The sequence below is a fragment of the Vigna angularis genome, chromosome 3 (assembly GCF_016808095.1).
Source record: "Vigna angularis cultivar LongXiaoDou No.4 chromosome 3, ASM1680809v1, whole genome shotgun sequence".
NCBI classification, from domain to species: domain Eukaryota; kingdom Viridiplantae; phylum Streptophyta; class Magnoliopsida; order Fabales; family Fabaceae; genus Vigna; species Vigna angularis.
This window is the reverse complement of record NC_068972.1, coordinates 6,344,495-6,364,429: the sequence shown is the minus strand read 5'-3', so window position 1 is coordinate 6,364,429 and position 19,935 is coordinate 6,344,495. Positions and strand designations below refer to the sequence as shown.

The 19,935-nt window shown below is 36.4% G+C and overlaps 1 protein-coding gene across 2 annotated transcripts; it reads left to right on the top strand.

The window, feature by feature from the left end:
- The first annotated feature begins 1,140 nt into the window (after positions 1 to 1,140).
- Positions 1,141 to 9,444, top strand: LOC108324858 (uncharacterized). Of its 2 annotated transcripts, none has more exons than XM_017557787.2 (9): positions 1,141 to 6,539; positions 6,698 to 6,799; positions 6,955 to 7,093; positions 7,606 to 7,694; positions 7,850 to 7,880; positions 8,134 to 8,219; positions 8,385 to 8,415; positions 8,572 to 8,611; positions 9,209 to 9,444. In XM_017557787.2, the coding sequence occupies exons 1-8, from the start codon at positions 1,275 to 1,277 to the stop codon at positions 8,577 to 8,579; spliced, it is 5,751 nt and encodes a 1,916-aa protein (XP_017413276.1). In that variant the 5' UTR covers positions 1,141 to 1,274; the 3' UTR covers positions 8,580 to 8,611; positions 9,209 to 9,444. The 2 variants fall into 2 exon arrangements, with proteins under 2 accessions (XP_017413276.1, XP_017413277.1); XM_017557788.2 differs by having other exon boundaries at positions 9,206 to 9,444.
- Positions 9,445 to 19,935: the final 10,491 nt, after the last annotated feature.

Below are 19,935 nucleotides of genomic sequence, written 5' to 3'. Positions count from 1 at the left end.
CCATTAGTTAGAATAAACTATCGTCTTATACTCATAAAAAAGGAGAATCTATTTGAAATGTATCAAATTTCGACGTACTTTAGGTGCTTATTTGTCCCACGAAAACAGAATCAAACAGGCTTTAAATTGGTAGGAATTAGGTGCAGGACTCTTCATGCTGTAGGATTTTTTCCCTAAAAAGACCTAATAGAAAACAATTTTTTCCAAACCAATACGATGACAAAAATATTTATTAGAACAGATATGATTTTTGTTAAGGTCAAAATTAAGCTATCGGGAAATCAAATGATTCATGTGATAGGGTAGTGGCCATGAAACAGTTGAAGATTCGACTCGAAATATAATTTTGATATGATTTTTTTTTTCATTTTTTAAAGAAAAAAAAATATTATTTTGAATAATCTAGATCAATAATAATACAAGTAGAAGTAGTGTTATATTTAAATTATTAATTTTAGTAAAATTAATATTATTAATATAAAAAGATCTTAAGTTTACAATTTTGTGTGAAAACTTTGGAGATTTTTTTAAAATTCTTTTTGGGAAAATTTCATTATTTAGGAGAAAAATTTAAAAAGATTTGAAGGACAAAACAAGCAAAGACCCGCATTTAGCGTGCATTGTAACTTTGTTGATAATTGAAAAAATAATTCAAGACAAGTTTTAATTTTCTTTATTAGTTTTAAACTTTCTGCTCAGTCCAGGATGTATAATTGATAAAATAAATAAAAAATATCAATAATAAAATTATATAACATATTTATATTTATTTTTATAATTATAGTAATAATAATTTTATTGTTATTTATTATCACAAAAAAAACGTGTTTTCACTTGATAAGATAAATATAATGTGGTTTGAGGAAAAATACTCGAGTGGAGTAACCCTAAATGTGTTGTAATCTTATAGGCTTATAAAATTAGGAATAGTAAAAGTGAATTTAAACCTGTTTAAAAAAGTTCCATTGATACAATAATATGATTATAAACATTTTAATTTTTTTTGTTTGAACTGTAATTCTGGTGATCCATTCTTAACTGTGTCAATTAATTTTTACTGGTGGCAAAGTCGTAAGATTGAGCAGTGAATTAAGGATATCCCTAAAAAACCCTTACAAATTGCAGTTTCATTCTAGAAAAAAAAGGAGAAAAATTTAATTCCTCTGACAAAGAAAAACCCCGAATTAAACCCTAATTTGCGCCGGTTGCTTTAGCTAAGCAGCACCTTCGCCTTATAAGTCCTCTGTAGTGTTTCAATTCATTAAGCTGATGCTATGGCTGTAATCGATAGCCATGGCAACAAGTTGAGCGAGTCCTCCGTTAATGCGGAGGAAAATCCTCAAACACTATCTTCTCCGGAACCTGGCGCCACTGTGAAGAGGGAGAAAAAGAGAAAGAAAAGAAACGAGGGATCAAACGTACAGTTTCAGGCTGAGGTATGCCCGAAACCCTTAGTAGACTCACCATTTTCTCAAGAGGGAAATGTTGAAGCCGCTGCAGATAATGCTAGCCCAAACCCCAAGAAGAAGAAGAAGAGGATTAAGAATGTGCATGGTGATCAACAACTTCAGGCATCTGAGCCTTCAATTGCGGTTTGTGTGGAATCCGATGATACAAAGGGAGAAGGAGTTCGACAAGGTGATGCTAATGGTAACGGAGATTTGCTCCCTAAACCCTTATTAGATACACCAGTCCCAATTGTTTCCCATCAGGAAAATTCTGAAGGAACTGCATTGAATCCTGACGCAACCCCAAAAAAGAAGAGAAAGAAGAAAATTTTGCAAATTGCAGAGGAAACATGTGACCCTTCAATCCGGATAGGTGTGGAACCTCATGTTGCAAAGGATGAAGGATCACGAGAAGGTGATGTTAATGATAATGGGGGTTTGTACTCTAAACCCTTGGTAGATACATCAGTTCCAATTGTTTCCCATGTGGAAAATGCCGAAGCAAATGTACTTAACCCTGGCGCAACCCTAAAGAAGAAGAGGAAGAAGAAGATTTTGCAAGGTGCAGAGGAAATATGTGAGCATTCAATCCGGAAAGATGTGGAACCTGATGTTACGGAGGTTGAAAGATCACGAGAAGGTGATGTTAATGAGAATGAGGGTTTGTGCCTTGAACCCTTACTGGATAAAAAAATCCCAATTGTTTCCCATGAAGATGCTGAGAGAACTGCACGGAACCCTAGCCCAACCCCCAAGAAGAAGAGGATGAAGAAGATTTTGCTAGGAGCCGAGGAAAAATACGAGCCTTCAATTCGGATACGTGTGGAACATGATGTTAAAAAGGATGAAGGATCACCGGAAGGTGATGTTAATGAGAATGAATGTTTGTGCCCTAAACCCTTATTGGATACACCAATCCCAATTGTTTCCCATGAGGAAAAGGCCGAAGGAACTGCACAGAGCCCTATCCCAACCCCTAAGAAGAAGAAAAAGAAAAAGATTTTGCAAGCTGCAGATCAAATATGTGAACCTTCAATCCAGACAGGTTTGGTGCCTGATGTTCCGAAGGATGAAGGATCTCGGGAAGATGGGGTTGATGAGAATGGGGGTTTGGGCCCTGATCCCTTACTGGATACAAAAATCCCAGTTGTATCCCATGAGGAGAATGCTGATGGAACCGCACAGAACCCTAGCCCAACCCCCAAGAAGAAGAAGAAGAAGAAGATTTTGCAAGGTGCCGAGGAAAAATATGAGCCTTCAATTCGGATAGGTGTGGAACCTAATGTTAAAAAGGATGAAGAATCACCGGAAGGTGATGTTACTGAGAATGAATGTTTGTGCCCTAAATCCTTATTGGATACACCAATCCCAATTCTTTCCCATGAGGAAAAGGCCGAAGGAACTGCACAGAGCCCTATCCCAATCCCTAAGAAGAAGAAAAAGAAAACGATTTTGCAAGCTGCAGATCAAACATGTGAACCTTCAATCCAGATAGGTTTGGTGCCTGATGTTGCGAAGGATAAAGGATCACGAGAAGTTGATATTAATGAGACTGGTGGTTTGTGCCCGGAGCCCTCACTGGATTCAAAAATTCCATTTGTTTCCCATGAGGAGATTGCTGAGGGAACTGCACGGAACCCTAGCCCAACCCTCAAGAGGAAGAGGAAGAAGAAGACTTTGCAAGGTGTCGAGGAAAAATGTGAGCCTTCAATCCAGATAGGTGTGGAAACTGATGTTAAGAAGGATGAAGGATCACGGGAAGGTGATGTTAAAGAGAATGAGTGTTTGAGCCCTAAACCCTTATTGGATACACCAATCCCAATTGTTTCACATGATGAAAAGGCCGAAGGAACTGCAGAGAGCCCTATCCCAACCCCTAAGAAGAAGAAAAAGAAAACGATTTTGCAAGCTGCAGATCAAACATGTGAATCTTCAATCCAGATAGGTTTGGTGCCTGATGTTGCGAAGGATAAAGGATCACCAGAAGTTGATATTAATGAGACGGGTGGTTTGTGCCCGAAGCCCTTACTGGATTCAAAAATTCCATTTGTTTCCCATGAGGAGATTGCTGAGGGAACTGCACGGAACCCTAGCCCAACCCCCAAGAGGAAGAGGAAGAAGAAGATTTTGCAAGGTGTCGAGGAAAAATGTGAGCCTTCAATCCAGATAGGTGTGGAAACTGATGTTAAGAAGGATGAAGGATCACGGGAAGGTGATGTTAAAGAGAATGAGTGTTTGAGCCCTAAACCCTTATTGGATACACCAATCCCAATTGTTTCACATGAGGAAAAGGCCGAAGGAACTGCACAGAGCCCTATCCCAACCCCTAAGAAGAAGAAAAAGAAAACGATTTTGCAAGCTGCAGATCAAATATGTGAACCTTCAATCCAGATAGATTTGGAACCTAATGTTGCGAAGGATGAAGTATCACGTGAAGGTGATCTTAATGAGAATGGGGGTTTGTGCCCTGAACCCTTACTGGACACAAAAATTCCAATTGTTTCCCATGAAGAGAATGCTGAGGGAACTGCACGGAACTCTAGCCCAACCCCCAAGAGGAAGAGGAAGAAGAAGATTTTTCAAGGTGCAGAGGAAAAATATGAGCCTTCAATCCAGATAGGTGTGGAACCTGATGCTAACAAGGATGAAGGATCACCGGAAGGTGATGTTAATGAGAATGAGGGTTTGTGCCCTAAACCCTTATTGGATACACCAATCCCAATTGTTTCCCATGAGGAAAAGCCCGAAGGAACTGCACAGAGCCCCATCCCAACTCCTAAGAAGAAGAAAAAGAAAAAGATTTTGCAAGTTGGAGATCAAATATATGAACCTCCAATCCAGATAGGTTTGGTGCCTGATTTTGCAAAGGATGAAGGATCACGAGAAGATGGTGTTAATGAGAATGAGGGTTTGTGCCCTAAACCCTTATTGGATACACCAATCCCAATTGTTTCCCATGAGGAAAAGCCCGAAGGAACTGCACAGAGCCCCATCCCAACTCCTAAGAAGAAGAAAAAGAAAAAGATTTTGCAAGTTGGAGATCAAATATATGAACCTCCAATCCAGATAGGTTTGGTGCCTGATTTTGCAATGGATGAAGGATCACGAGAAGATGGTGTTAATGAGAATGGGGGTTTGGGCCCTGATCCCATACTGGATACAAAAATCCCAGTTGTATCCCATGAGGAGAATGCTGAGGGAACTGCACGGAACCCTAGCCCAACCCCCAAGAGGAAGAAGAAGATTTTGCAAGGTGCCGAGGAAAAATGTGAACCTTCAACCCGGATAGGTGTAGAACCTGATGTTAAGAAGGATGAAGGATCACGGGAAGGTGATGTTAATGAGAATGAGGGTTTGTACCCTAAACCCTTACTGGATATACTAATCCCAATTGTTTCCCATGAGGAACAGGCCGAAGGAATGGCTCAGAGCCCTATCCCAACCCCCAAGAAGAAGAGGAAGAAAAAGATTTTGCAAGATGCAGATCAAATATGTGACCCTTCAATCCAGATAGGTTTGGAACCTGATGTTGCTAAAGATGTAGGATCACGAGAAGGTGATGTTGATGAGAATGGTGTTTTGTGCTCCTTATTGGATACACCAATCCCAATCGTTTCCCTTACTGAAAATGTTGAAGCAACCACACAGATCCCTAGCCCAACCTGCATGAACAGGAGTTGGCCAAGTGGTGAACAAATATGTGACCCTTCAATCCAGATAGGTGTGGAACCTGATGTTACAAACGAAGAAGGATGGGGAAGAGCTGATGCTGTTGTGAATGGGGGTTTGTGCCCCAAAACAATAGACGGACCACTCCCAGTTGTTCCCCCCAAGGAAGATGCTATAGCAATTGCACAGAACCCTAGTCCAAATCCCAAGAAGGAGAAGAAGGAGAGTTTGCATGGTGCACAGCAAATATGTGATCCTTCCATCCTGATAGATGTGGAATCTCGTGTGCCAAATGCAGAAGGAGGACATCAAGGTTCTGAAAGAGCTGAGACAAGTACACAGAACCCTAACCCAACTCCCAAGAGAAAGAAGGGGAAGAATGTGCAAGGTGAACAGCAACAACTTCAGATTTGTGACCACTCAATCTCGATAGGTGTGGAATCTGATGTTAAGAAGGAAGGAGCAAAACAAGTTAAAGCTCATGAAGTTGGGGTATCAGGAATAAGTGAAGAACACCCTGTACCTGATTCCACAGCCCCAGAAGACACGGACCCGAAAAAGGATTCTGTGAGGAAAAAAAAGAAAGCCCTTAAGTCTCAAGGGGCTGAAGCTGAATCAGAACCAGAACCAAAGGAGTCCAATAGCACAGAGAACCCTCAACAGTGCACCCTGGACCTGAAACTGAAAAGTAAGGTGAAGAAAGGGCCAGGAGCCAACGCTGAGAACTCTGGAGTGTGTTCTAAACCTGAAGTTGCACCCCAATTAGACACAGCAGCCACTACGGCCTTAGAAAAGGCAGAGCTAATTGAAGTTAACATGGAGCATTCTGAAGCGAGTTCTAAACCTGAATTACAGCCCTCAATAGACATGGCAACTCAAATGAAGGTCCAAAAGACAAAAAGAACGAGGGAAGAAAAGAAAAAAGAGACAAATCCGAGCGAATCACATGTACAACATCCTCAACCTCAAACTTGTTCTAACCATGCACCTGCAGTTCGAGGAATAATTGAAGAATGCCCTGGACCTGAAGGGGCAGAATCCAGTGATGGCAAGCCACCTGAAACGCCAGTCCAGGGATTTTTATATCCTGCAGTAGCACTATCAATAGACCCTAAAATCCCAGACCAAGCTTCCCGAAAAGACACAGCAACCCCAATAGACCAAGATCAGAAGGTGAGTAAGAAAAATAAGAAGAGTAATCATGTAGCTGCCCCCTCAATAGAGCCAACAATTCAAACAGGTCAAGATCCCCCAGTAGACCCTGCAACCCCAGTAGACCCAGAACAGATGACGAAGAAGAAGAGTAAGAAAAGTAACAGTGCACTAAAAAACAAAGGGTTAGAATCTGAGAAACGCAATGCTGATCTAAATGCAGAAACCGCAGTTCAGAAAATAGAAAGACCCACAGCCAAAAAATCTATGGTATGTAGAAGGATCCATATAGTTTCATTTGTGGTTGTATTATATGTACCTGAAATCTCTAAAATCATTAACAGATTCTAAGGAACAATGTTCTTCTGTTTCTTGAGATTGATATTATTAGATTTTGTTATTAGTAAACGGTACTTTGGTATTTACAGGGCAGACACAATGCAGAACCAGCTGCTAAAAGCCCGGTTCGTAGAACTGAACATCTCAAAGTCACTGAATCTCCCTCTAAACGACATGGTGATAGTTCCTTGGTATGTAGTGGCTTCTGCAAATTTAGTTTCTGTAGTGACTGAATTCGATGTTTGCTGTAGCCTGGAAAATTATGAACAATTCCTAACGATTTTTTCTTCTGTGATTAATATGGTTAAACCATTGTACTGTATAAATTGTAACTTGATTTGTTCAGAGTTGCGAGGCATGCCAACAGCTTGGTCACAGATTAGATCAATGCAAGAGGTTGAGATGTCTTTCCAAGAAAGAAGAAGTCTGCTTCTTTTGTGGTAAAATTGGTCATTCACTTGGAAAATGTGGTGTCTCTCAAGCCGGTATGCTAAAATCTGAATGCTTTTCATGGGATGCTTTTTAGTTAAGTTCGAGAATTTTTAATTTTCATGCGTCAAAACTGTTTTGCATGCAAATTGGTAATTTTGCAATTTTTTATTGAAATTTACATAACAGCAATACATGATGTTTCAAATCTTACCTGTAAATGTATGACCTTGGCTGAATAATTTTATACATATTATTATTACAGGCCATCGGTGAGATCTTATTTGAGTGATAAGTATTTTTATTTTCCTTCATTAGCTCAGATGTTTAGCCATTCACTTCTATTAGATAATTAGACACCTTACCTTATTGAATATGTTACGAATTTTGCATAAACACAGCTAGGGATTTTCATTCTGTCCTTGGACTCGCTATCTACTGGCCTGAAACTTGCATTATATAAGTTTAATCTCTATTAAATGCAATCTTCACATATCTGAAATGTAATCGGTTTCACTTTATTTAATCTGCTATCTAATGATTCAAAATTATTTAATTGCTGATGCAGGGGGAAGGTTTGCGAAGTGCTTACTCTGTCATGAACATGGACACTTCGGCTATAACTGCCCTCAAAGTGAAAATGGAAAAAAGCGTAAGGTGTGATTTCTCTATTATTTTAATTTTACACAATTGTCATATAAGTTTTTCCCTTTTCCTGGAATCTTTATAGATGTATGGATACTTTTGATTTGTTATCCTAACTTTTCCCGTCATGCCAAGTCTAATCTTTTCACACAATTTGTATTTCTTAGGAGCTTGTAGCAAATGGGGCTTCCAGTGGAAGTAAGTGTTTCAACAGGAGACTGGATTAAATTTACTTTTCCATTTTTGTTAATAATATTGTTACTGAAGATGTTTATAGTTTGGCTAACACATCTCGGGATTTCCATTCTATATTTGGGCTCACAATCTACTTATATTTTCGTTCTATCTCTGTTACAATACAATCTTCGCAAATCTGAAATGTCACAGGTTTCACTCTACTTTCTTAATCCGCTATCTTGTGATTAAAAATTGTTTCTTTCCTGATGCACAGGTGAAATAAGGTCTGCTAAGTGCTCACTCTGTCATAAACGTGGGCACCGCAGCAGTAACTGCCCCCAAAATCGTCATGATCCAAAGGTGTTATTCTCTATTATTTGGATTTTACGCAATTGTTATGTTTGTTTTTCTTTCCCTTTTTAACTGTAGTCTTGGTAAATTGTTATGTTGGATATTGTTGATTAGTCTTCATAAATTTTCCGGTCATTCTAAGTCTGTTCTTTTCATACAATTTGTATTCCTTAGGTGCTTGCAGTCAATGGGGCCGTCAGCAGAAGTAAGTCTTTCAACGAGAAACTGTATTTAATATCCTTTTTCGTTTTTTTTTTCACGATATTAGTTGTATATCATGTATATGTATGATTTGCTCAAAATTCATAGGAATTTCGTAACCTTGTTTTAATATTGATACATGTGTGTATCTATTTTTCAGGTCGTTAAACATCTTGATATGGACAATTAATTTGGTCAAGGTAGTGCTCGTAATTTTGGTTTGTGACTGAGCCTTTCCCAATGGGATGTCCATTGCATAATTTTTGTAAAATAGGTCGTATGTTAATAAAAGGAACCTATTGTTTTTTCATAGAATATCTGGGAAAAGATTAATCGTAGGCTTTTTTAGGGTGGAAATGGATAATACATCCGTCGACTGCCTCTCTTGTGTGTCTCTTACAACATGTGATCGTCATTAGTACAAGTGTTCTTAGTTGCTATTTTAGATTTTAGTCCAAGGTTTGGTCCAATTGACGGAGTATGGAGGAGACTTTGTCATGATTGTTAATATTTTGGACTCAGACAAAATGTTCAAATATGTAGTAGAACTTCTATCTCAGAAACTGCTCTCTCTAGTGCTCAAGTGAAAAATAAATTCCACGTCCATCTTCGGTTTTTTGTATGTAGTTTGGTACAAATGATTCAGGGGTTACTTTCCTTCGATCCTGAATAATCTGTTTATAGTTCTTCTATTCACGTGTCTTCAGCCATGAGTTTCTTCTGATATATATCTTGCTAAGCAAGAAAGGGTAGTCGTAATTATGTCCTGACAACTTGGATTCCATTATTTGTAGCAGCAGTGGAAACTAAAGGACAACCTCTTCCCGAAGTTTAATGTGAGCAGTACGGTCTTTCTGATGAGCACGAGTCAATTTACACCAGTACTCCCGCACTCGTGGATCCCAGTTCCTCTGCCTTAAGATTTGATGATTATATCATGTCTGTTAGACATGATTTCCCAATTTTGGTAGTTTAAAATTCTCTATATGTAGCAAACGGCAATATTATTTCAGACCTTATTGGGTTTTTCGTACCTATTTCTTGTTTACTTCTCTACGTCGGAATTAGTTGTGGCAGTTACAAGGTAAATGCGACAAAGGGTTGCTTAAGAGGTGAAGTAATAAGCACATGAGAAATGGCCCCAATATTTTTTAATTCAGTTGATGTTGAGACAATTTGGTTGCAGATATAGAATGTTCTGGAAATAATATATTGATCCTTTTAAATTAGAAGTCTTGTGAACTTCATTTTATGAAACTTTTGATCATATTGCTTAGATGGTCAAAATTTAGGGAGTTACTCAGTTGGCAAGTGATGACCATACACAATGAAAATGTGCGTGAATGTTAAGGTCGAGCTACAATTTTAAAACTTTATGAATCAGAACTTACGTGAGGTACAAGACACTGATTATGTTTATGAACTGCGTTTGTTAATGGGGTGCCTATTGATACTGTTCTGCCACTAAAAATTACAGAGGAAACTAGGTAAATGTTAAGCTAAGATTTCTTCATCTTTCGGTACTGTATGAAGTAATATTTATTAATGCACTAGCGACCATAAATACTTCAGGATATATATATATATATATATATATATATATATATATATATATATATATATATATATATATATATATATATATATATATATATATATGATAAAAATAAGTTCACCTACCAGGTATATGTTCCACTAAAAAGATTCCACAGGGTTTTGACTGTGATTGGTAGAGTATTTCATCCTACACCTCTAAGATCTCATCCTGCACCTTCAAAAATTACATTTTTAACTTTTTAACATCTCATCTTACACCTTCAATTTTTTCAAAATTTTTATTTCAACTTTAATAAATATTTTATCATTTTCTTTTCTTTCTTATTAAAAGTGTTCTTTACTACTTTAATAATAATTTAATTTAAGTTAAAATTTAAATATTATCTATTATAATTTAATAATTTAAAAATTATTAAAATATGATTTATATTATAATAATAGTTATATTAAAAACTTAAAAATAAAATAATAAAAATAAAAATAAAAATAATAAAAATAAATATGAATAATAAATTTGATTTAATATATTAAAATATTAAATTAAATTAAATAATTATTAAATTTTAATTAAAAATCAAAATTTTAAAAACTTGTTTATCAGATATTAAAATTCATAAAATATACTAATACTTTTGCTTTTTATTTAAAATTTAACAAATATTGAATTTAAATAAAAATTATATATTTATTATATTTTTATATTTTAATAATTATTAACATATGGTTTATATTTTTATAATAGTTTTATTAAAAGAATTAAAATAATAATAACTAAAATGAGAATAATAATAATGAAAATAAAAATAATATTTCAAATCATGTATTTAAAAATATTAAATTGTATTAAAATATTAAATTAAATTCAATAATTATTAAAGTTTAATAAAAAAATAAAATTTTGAAAAGATTTATCCGATAAGTAATGGTTCGGATATCATATCCGATGAATAATTGTCTTTTAAAATTTATTTTTATTTAAATTTTAAAATTTTTTTAATTTAATTTAATATTTTAATATAGTTTAAATGTATTTAAATGTTTTATTTAGTATAATTTTATTTGATTTTAAGTAAATAATTGTTTTCAAAATTTTATCTTTTATTTAAATTTTAATAATTATTTAATTTATTTTAGTATTTTAATATAATTTAATATATTTAAATATTTTATTTAAAATAATTTTATTTTTATTTTTATTATTTTTATTTTAATTATTTTATTTTTATATTTTTAATATAACTAATATTATAATATAAATCATATTTTAATAATTATTAAAATATAAAATTATATTAAATAATATTTAAATTTTAAATTTAATTATTATTAAGATGGCGTAAAGTGTTTTTAATAAGAAAAAAAAGAAAATAAAAATATACTTTTTAAAGTTAAAATTAAAATTTTTGAAAAAATTTAGGATGCAAGATAACTATGAGATGTTAGAAGGTTAAAAATATAATTTTTAGAAGTGTAGGATGAGATCTTAGAGGTGTAAGATAAAACACTCCTATCAAACAAAAACTTTGTTGTTAAGGTAGGAGAAAGGAAAGGGAGGCAGATGCTAAGTTTTTCATAAAAACTCAACTTAATCAAATTGTTTCAAACAACTTCGATGTGAACCATTCTTGGACACTACTTTTAAACTCAACTGTTTCTACAAACTGGTTTAGAGCTCGTTTTAAATTGATTATGAATCAGACTGGTTTTAGAATCAATTTTAATTTTAAACTGCCTGTGAACCAGTTTAAAAAACTAAACGGTTTTTCATAAGTTTTATAAACTAAAGTGTTTTCAATGCTAATGTATTTAATTTTCGCAGTGTTTATTTATTTATTTTTTCCAGATTTTAACATTTCGAAAATTTTTGCTGGACTCTTATACTTTAATCGCATTGCAGAGCTTTTAGTTCACAGGCATGTCTAGGGAAGACATAGTAACTGGAGCTATGAAGCAGGAGTTATGCGATGTGAACTAAATTAGGTAGTTAATTTGAGATCACTTGCTAAAATCTTAACTTCCTTTTGCCTTTCAACCATTATAAGAGAACTTGTCTTGCTTGCTTGAATCAATAAGAAATTGTAACCCATAATTGCAAACTAGTTTTGAAAATGTATTTTTTTTTAATAATCTGAGCCCAACTTACAAGTTTGAACATCACAAGTTTAAACACCCTTGGTCCTCATTTTTGTACGAAAATCTCAGTTTGGTCCTTATTTTTTCATCTGTTTTAATTGGGTTATATTTTATGTAAAAATGAACACATTTTACCCTAACCGTTAACTGGTCTCAGACGACATTAAATTGATCTGAGGTGTATTTTTTCTTTTATCGACGTGACATTGTGCACTAAATTGAACGGCTCTTGTGTTTTATCCAGGTGGACTACTGATAACGGTAATTTTTACCATTATCTTTGAACCAATTTTCATACCAAATCGACCCATTTGAAGCTTGAAACATGTTTAATCCTCCCTTTTTATCTACGTTTATGAATAAGTTTAGTTTATACTTTACATATAAGTTTTCATCATTAATTCCTCAAATTTGTAGGCAATTTGCGTGTATTGGAGAAGTACTTAACTACTAAGAGTGGGAACCAAGGAGAAGATGCAAAAGCAGGAGGCTAAAGGAGTAAGGAGGCACCTCGCGCCTGGGCGTGACAAAGGGGCGCCGGGCGCGACTTTACAGAGATTCTCGCGCCCGAGCGTGACAATGGGGCGCCGGGCGCGACTTTACAACGAGTCTCCCACCCGGGCGTGACAAATGGGGCGCCCGGGACGCTTGTAGCCCAGAACGAACGCTCGTCCAATGTGGACACTAGAGGACGCTCGTCCAGCGAGAAGAGGACGCTCGCCCTGTGGACGCACGAGAGAACGCTCGCCCAGCGGAAGAGGACGCTCGTCCAGCCAGGCAGAAGAGGACGCTCGTCCAGCCAGGCAGAAGAGGACGCTCGTCCAGCCAGGCAGAAGTGGACGCTCGTCCAACAAATACGTTGTGGACGCTCGTCCAGCGAAGACGTCCAGCGAGGACGCGCACTGGACGCTCGTCCAGCGAGCTAAGAGGACGCTCGTCCAGAGAGGCGCTCAGTGGACGCTCGGCATTGACAAGTGGACGCTCGTCCACGCTCAGTTGAGCTGTTTTTCCAGAGAGTTTCACGCCCAGGCGTGACAGAGAGGGCGCCCGGGCGCGACTTTTCTAGACAGGCTCGCGCTCGGGCGCGACTGAGAGGGCGCCGAGCGCGATTTTTGCTGACATGGAACCCTAGGCCTATTTAAAGCATTCTGAAACTAAGGGTGCGATCTTCTTGGCGGTTGAAGCTTGAAAGACCATTTTTAGACCTCAGGGAGCTGGTTTTGGGCAGTGGGAACTCTCCATTCTTCCTCCTTGGATCCCCATTCTTCCATTTTCCTCCATTGTAAGCTCAAGTTCTCCATGACTACTGAGAACTAATTTCAATTTGTTGGGGAATGATGTAGTTACGAAACTTTCATGTAAATGCACTTGAGTTTAATGAATTTAAGCTTCTTTCATTGATTGTGAGTGTTAATTTCCTTCTCTTAAAGCTTGTTGTGACTTGATCAACCATAGCATGAATCTAAGATTTGCTTGATATTGGGAAGTATTGTGTGGATCTTGAACTGGAATTAACACCTAAAGGAGATTGTGTCTAGGGATAGAGCTTGACCTTTTAGTTGTCTTAAACCACTTTTTGTAATGCAGATAAACTTTCTAGGTTACCAAGGGATTGGAACTGCAAAAGTAAGTCTAGGCTCTTTCAACCAAGGAATTGGGTCTGAGTATTGTAGGAAGGTTGACAAAAGCAATTAATTGAAGAAGTACTAATTTGCATTTGCACGATAGCGTAGTAATTACAATCATTCTCCAACATCTCAAATCCATATTGTTTCATTATCCATTAACCACTTTCACTCTTTTAGTCTCTAAGAAGTTCATTTTATCACGTATATATGAGTTTAAATTTTATTGTACTTGAATCATATCAAAAAGAGGTTATTCTTAGTCTAAGTTAGTTAACTTATTATACGGTTGTAAAGTGTTACACGAGTCTCTTGGGAAACGATATCCGGTCTTACCGGTTTATTACTTAGAACGATTTGGTACACTTGCCAGAAAGTTAACAACTACCAAGCCCTAACATTTAAGGGCATCCCCTTTCATCCAAAGTATATTTTCGTCTTGGGGAAGAAGAGGTTCGTCTTTCATCTTTCGTCTTCGCCAAGCACACCTGCTGTCTTTCGTCTTCGGCAAGCACTGTGGTGTTGAGGTGCTGGTAAGGATGTCTCGTTCATCTTCCTCTTGCAAATGTTTGGGTTCGGCCATGCAACACAGTAGTGGCAGTGTTAGGAGGTTGGGTGCAAAACCAACATGCTTCTGCGGTTAGAATGCAGTGTTCCGTATTGCGAGAACCCCTAAAAACAAGGGGAAAAAATTATGGGGTTACCCTAACTTCAAGGTCAGTTTTACATAAGCATAAATCTCTGTCTATTTATTTGGGTTTTCACAAAGGAGTGTGTGTTCTTGTTGAACAGGGTGGGAGTGAAGAATTGGTTGGCTGCAACTTCTTTGACTGGTGCATTGAAGAAGGAAATGAAGGAAATGGGCTGAATGTGTCAAAAAGGACTGGTAGTGTAAGAAATGAAGAAGTGGGTGTGATGAGCATCGAAGACAGTGTGCTGCAGATGGAAGAAAGATATGGTGAAAAGATCGGAATGAGTTTTATAGAGAAAAGTTTAGTTAAGTTGGAAAAATGGTTGAAATTCTTAGTGGGGATTATCTTTGTCATATTTGTTTTGAATGTAACTGTATTAGCAGTGTCGCTGAAACTTGGTTGATACTGTCTCATTTGATTTCATTGTTGAAACTTGGCTTTTATGTAATGTGTCTTTTATTAATGAAGGTGAGTAATTACAGTGATAATGTGTGTGATTTAATTTCTTTTAATTATATTGGTAATTTAAGTGGAATAATCATAAAGCAAAATCATGACTGATTAAGTGGAATAATCACAAACATCATAAAGCAACGACCAACAAAGATCATGACTGATAACGAAATTGGGCAATAATCACTTTGTCATAACCACAAACATTGTCTTACATCATAACATAACGTGTTCAAAATGATAAGAACACTGTCTTACATATCCAAAATACATCAACTTTCATATCCAAAATACATGAAGATTACATCATACAGAGTGTGTTCAAAATGATAGAGCAAACATTTGCTACAAAATATAAATAAGTTCAGTACATTAGATCATTCATCACATCATTCATCAGATACAAGCATAGTTGTTTCGTAAGTAATAGGAACTTGTGTTGCTGAAGGTTGGCTGGGTTGTGGTTGTTCAGGACATTGGTCAGTACCAAGCATAGTAGACTCTTGAGTTATTGGAACATCTGTTGGTTGAGGTTGGGTGACTTCTGTTTGTTCAGCAGATTGGGCAGTAGGAACCTCTATTGTTGGAGGTCTTTGTGGACAACCTTTTTTGTTGTGTCCAAGTTCTTTGCAGATGACACATTTTTTCTTGTGCCCATCCTTTCTTAATTCACTGTCATTCTTCTTCAACTCCCAATCCTCCAGTCTTCGTTTCTTCTTGGGCCTTCCTGGCATTGTCCTCTTCTTTGGTGGTAATATATTTGAATAGGGTGTAACATCCCAGACATGTTGACCATTGATAGGGTTAATAATTGTGTTGTAAGTCTCTTCATAGGTAGACTTCCTAAACCAGTGCCCAATGTATTCTTCTGCATTTATATTCAAAAATTTCATTGCAGTTATGGCATGACTACAAGGAATGCCAGTAATTGCCCATTTTCTACATTGTAGTCCATGTTGTCAACATTTACAACAAATTGCTGCCCAAATTGTGAAACATGTTTCCCTTCAAATAATTTTTCTCTTGACCACCTGTGTTTAATACACAATTCATAACACAATTAGCTGGATCAATATAAATGCCTAAAATGAATGGAAACAGACATGATAAAAGTTACCTTGGTAACCGATATCTAGTTAACCAGGACTCCTTTTGAAATCTGTTAAAAACCTAGGTGCAGATTGAACCTTGATATGATGTCATCTTTGTCCTGTTGACAGCCCATCTCTTCATTATGTAAACCCTAATGTCTTCTAACATGCTAATAATAGGCTTAGACCTACTATCAACTAGCACACTATTAAAGGCCTCACACATGTTGTTCACAAGAGTGTCACATTGTGATCTAGAGGTGAATCTAGATCTTGACCAAAACCTGGGATAAGTGAATATAACTTGTCAAGTATTTAAATGTCAATTGTGAGTATATCAAATAATTATAAGACTTAATACATACCTAGGTGGAATGACAAGCAAGTATTTAAATGCGTCTAAATTTATGTCTTTAATATTCCTCATTTCAGCCTCCCATTGTTGTGGATGTGTGGCTGTTGCTGTCCTCCACATGAGACGTTTAAGGTTTTTTCCAGGAAATTTTTTTCTGAAGTTTGAATATAAATGCCTAACACAAAATCTTTGTTCTACCCCAGGTAGAAGATCTTGAATAGCTGGCAAAAGATCCTGACATATTCAAGATATTGAGTTACATATACAAGATATTGTAATTAACATTTGTGTAATGAAGATATTCAGTTATATGTACAAGATATTGAACACTGACTGACCTTTTGTTGGTCTGAAATAAATGTGCATCCTGCACAGACAGCTGCCCCACCAAGGTTCTCAATTAGATGCTCCAAGAACCAAGTCTACAACTCTTTGTTTTCTACCTCAACAACAGCATATGCTATGGGCAACATTTGGTCGTTTCCATCTCTTCCCACTGTTGTTAGTAACTCCCCTCCATATTTGCCTTTCAAAAAGCATCCATCCAACCCAATAATAGGTCTACAACAAATGAATCTATCCTTGCATGCCTTCAAGCATGCATAAAATCTTTGGAATATGACCTCACCATTATTGTTATCAACTTTTATTTGTACTGTCCTGGATTTGTTTTCAGCAGCTCATGACCATAATCATGAAGTCTTCTAAATTGATCCTTGAATGACCCTTCAACCTTATCTTTTGCCATGGCTCTTGCCCTAAAAGCCATATTTCTTGAAATTCCTACATTCCATTTCCTAGTGACTTTCTCCTTAATGTCCATGACCTTCATAGTAGGGTTTTCTCTCATAGTTTTCTCCATCCTTTGACTCAACCACTTTGAAGTCATCAACTTTACATTGAAATCTCTACTACAGCTATGAGCATCAAACACTTTTCTTAGTTGCCATGCATTAACATCACTCCTAAAGGAACAATAGGCATACCATTTACAATTTTCTCTTCCACCCAAGCACTTCACAGAAATCATTTTCTTGTCATTCTTAATAAATTTTAAACTTCTCCCATTACTTAGTGCATAAGTCCTAATGGCATCTGTGAATTCATTTTTCTCAGCAAAATAGGTTCCTACTTCCCATTTATAAACCTCCAAAGTTTTAGGCATACTAAAAGTGGGAAACCTTATCTTAGTGGACCCATAATTGTCCTCACTCTCTAATCCACTAATCAACTCCTCTGATAGCCACTCATTGTCAGACAACCAACGGACATCATGAATACAAACATTATCTGTTGACCGTGAAGACTCAAGTACTGCACTGGATGCTTCTTGTCTCACATTTCCTTTAGAAGTCCCAATTTTACAGTGCACGCTGACATCAATTAGACTTTCTTCACTGACATCAACTTCTTCATCATCTACATCTTCGTCCTTAGTCTCTGCCTCATGTACATCATCACCCTCACTGTCCTCTACATCATCATCCTCTCCTAAATTCTCTAGCTCAAAATCATGTACATCATGTACCTCAGCTTCCTCTACATGATGGACCTCACCATCCTCAACCTGATGGACCTCAACATCCTCACCATCACCCTCATGGGCATCACCCTCACCCTCAACCATTTTTGTTCCAAGTTCAGTATGGACCTCACCATCACCCTCATGGGCATCACCCTCACCCTCAACCATTTTTGTTCCAAGTTCAATATGGACCTCACCATCACCCTCATGGGCATCCCCCTCACCCTCCACCATTTTTGTTCCAAGTTCACCATCACCAACAACCTCAGCCTCCTCCACTTGTGTTGCAACATCACCTTCATCATCAAGATGACCACCAACCCAATCAATCATTTCTATTATTTCCGGTTGCATCATATTATGAACCACATACAGATGAACTTCATCATTTAACCTAGCAATGTTCAACATATGCATGGCACCCCTATCATCAGTTAATAATTCTAACCTATCAGGGTCCACAGACTGACCTCCTAAACTGTACCATAATTCTTTGATGTCCATATGACCTAATTCTTTTACTGAGGCTACTATGCCAAAATAGCTCCACAGGTCTGGATCACAAGACCATTCTGCTATCTCTCCATCAAATTTTAACTGCTCATTATCATCACTGACAAAATCTCCACAATAGTGGACCACAACTTTAATACGTTCCTCATCCATATGAACAAGTTGCTTTTATAACCTGTACATTATGGGGGTTAACAAATCTTTGGAATATTACAGTCCTACCACTACGGGAACACTCACTCACTAACTAAACACTCACACTGACACAGACAGGGGGACAGGGAACAAAGTAACATCCCCACTAACGAAACACTCACAGACAGGGGACCACTACAGCTGATAAACAATTCAACAAAGAAAATTCGGGACCACAATGTCTAAACTACAATGTAACAATTGAACATGCAAAATGAGGACCACAAATCATTATAAAAATTGTTACAGAGCAAAACAAAAACGCAATTGTCGAAGACGCACATGTTCGTAAAAGCATAAAGACATTTATACGTTCAAACAGAAAACCAAACACGAAACGAAATACCTTACCTTAGTTCGCGTCAACTATCAGCTGGATTCTCTTCGTCTTGTCCAAGATTGCAGTTGGTGATCGTCTTCCGCTTCGTTTCGCAACAAGGAAATGAAATCCCCAATTCCAATTTCAAATTCCTAATTCTGATATCCCTAAAGTGAATAAAGGGAAGTAAATAATGCCACATCACCACTGTTTATTTAATCAAAACACTCCACGTAAATGACCAACACACATCAGCACATTCTCTGTGCTCCACGTGGCCTTAATTTAACGCCGTCTCAGACCACTTAACGATTAGGGTACAATGTGTTCATTTTTACAAAAAAATATGACCCAATTCAAACAGATGAAAACATGAGGACCGAAATGGGATTTTCATACAAAAATGAGGACAAAGGGAGGGTTTATGCCTTTAAACAACAACTAGGTACTTAACAAAACTAACAAAGTGAGCGTTATTGTAGAAACTTCTCTCACAAATTTTACTCATTATTCAAAAGAAAAAATTAGTATGAGACGGCTTGGAAAAAACATTTATTTCCCACTATTTTTAATAATATAATAATATAATAATGATTTTAAATTAAAAAATAATATAATTATAATCAAAATATTATTGTTTAAGCGTGTTAGATAAGTGTGTTTTGTCGTTTTTTTTTGTCAAAGTATTACTGCTTATTCAAATTAGTTAGTTAACTAACAAACTAAGTATCTTTTAAACCATAACAAATACAAACATACTAAGATGATTTGGTACATTAATTCTAAATTTTAATGATACAAAGAAAAATTCTTGAAAAGATCAACTTCAAGATCTAGAGGATAGCGATTTTCATAAAAAATTAAGTGAACAATCTTTTAAAGAATAATTCATTAATTGATTATTATTCGCTTAACGAAAATGAAGTAACGGAACAAGATTGCATTTATAAAAAAAATCGTTGAATGAAATAGTTTTATCGATTGAAATTTCGTTAGAGAAAGTTGGTGTTATCCTTAGGGTCAATTTGTTCAAAAATATTTACAATCTATAAATACATTCAAGATT

Coding starts and splice junctions, on each gene's coding strand:
- LOC108324858 (XM_017557787.2), top strand. CDS start 1,275: ATGGCTGTAATCGATAGCCATGGCAACAAGTTGAGCGAGTCCTCCGTT. Junction 7,695..7,849: donor AAAATGGAAAAAAGCGTAAG/GTGTGATTTCTC, acceptor TGTATTTCTTAG/GAGCTTGTAGCAAATGGGGC. Junction 7,881..8,133: donor AAATGGGGCTTCCAGTGGAA/GTAAGTGTTTCA, acceptor CCTGATGCACAG/GTGAAATAAGGTCTGCTAAG.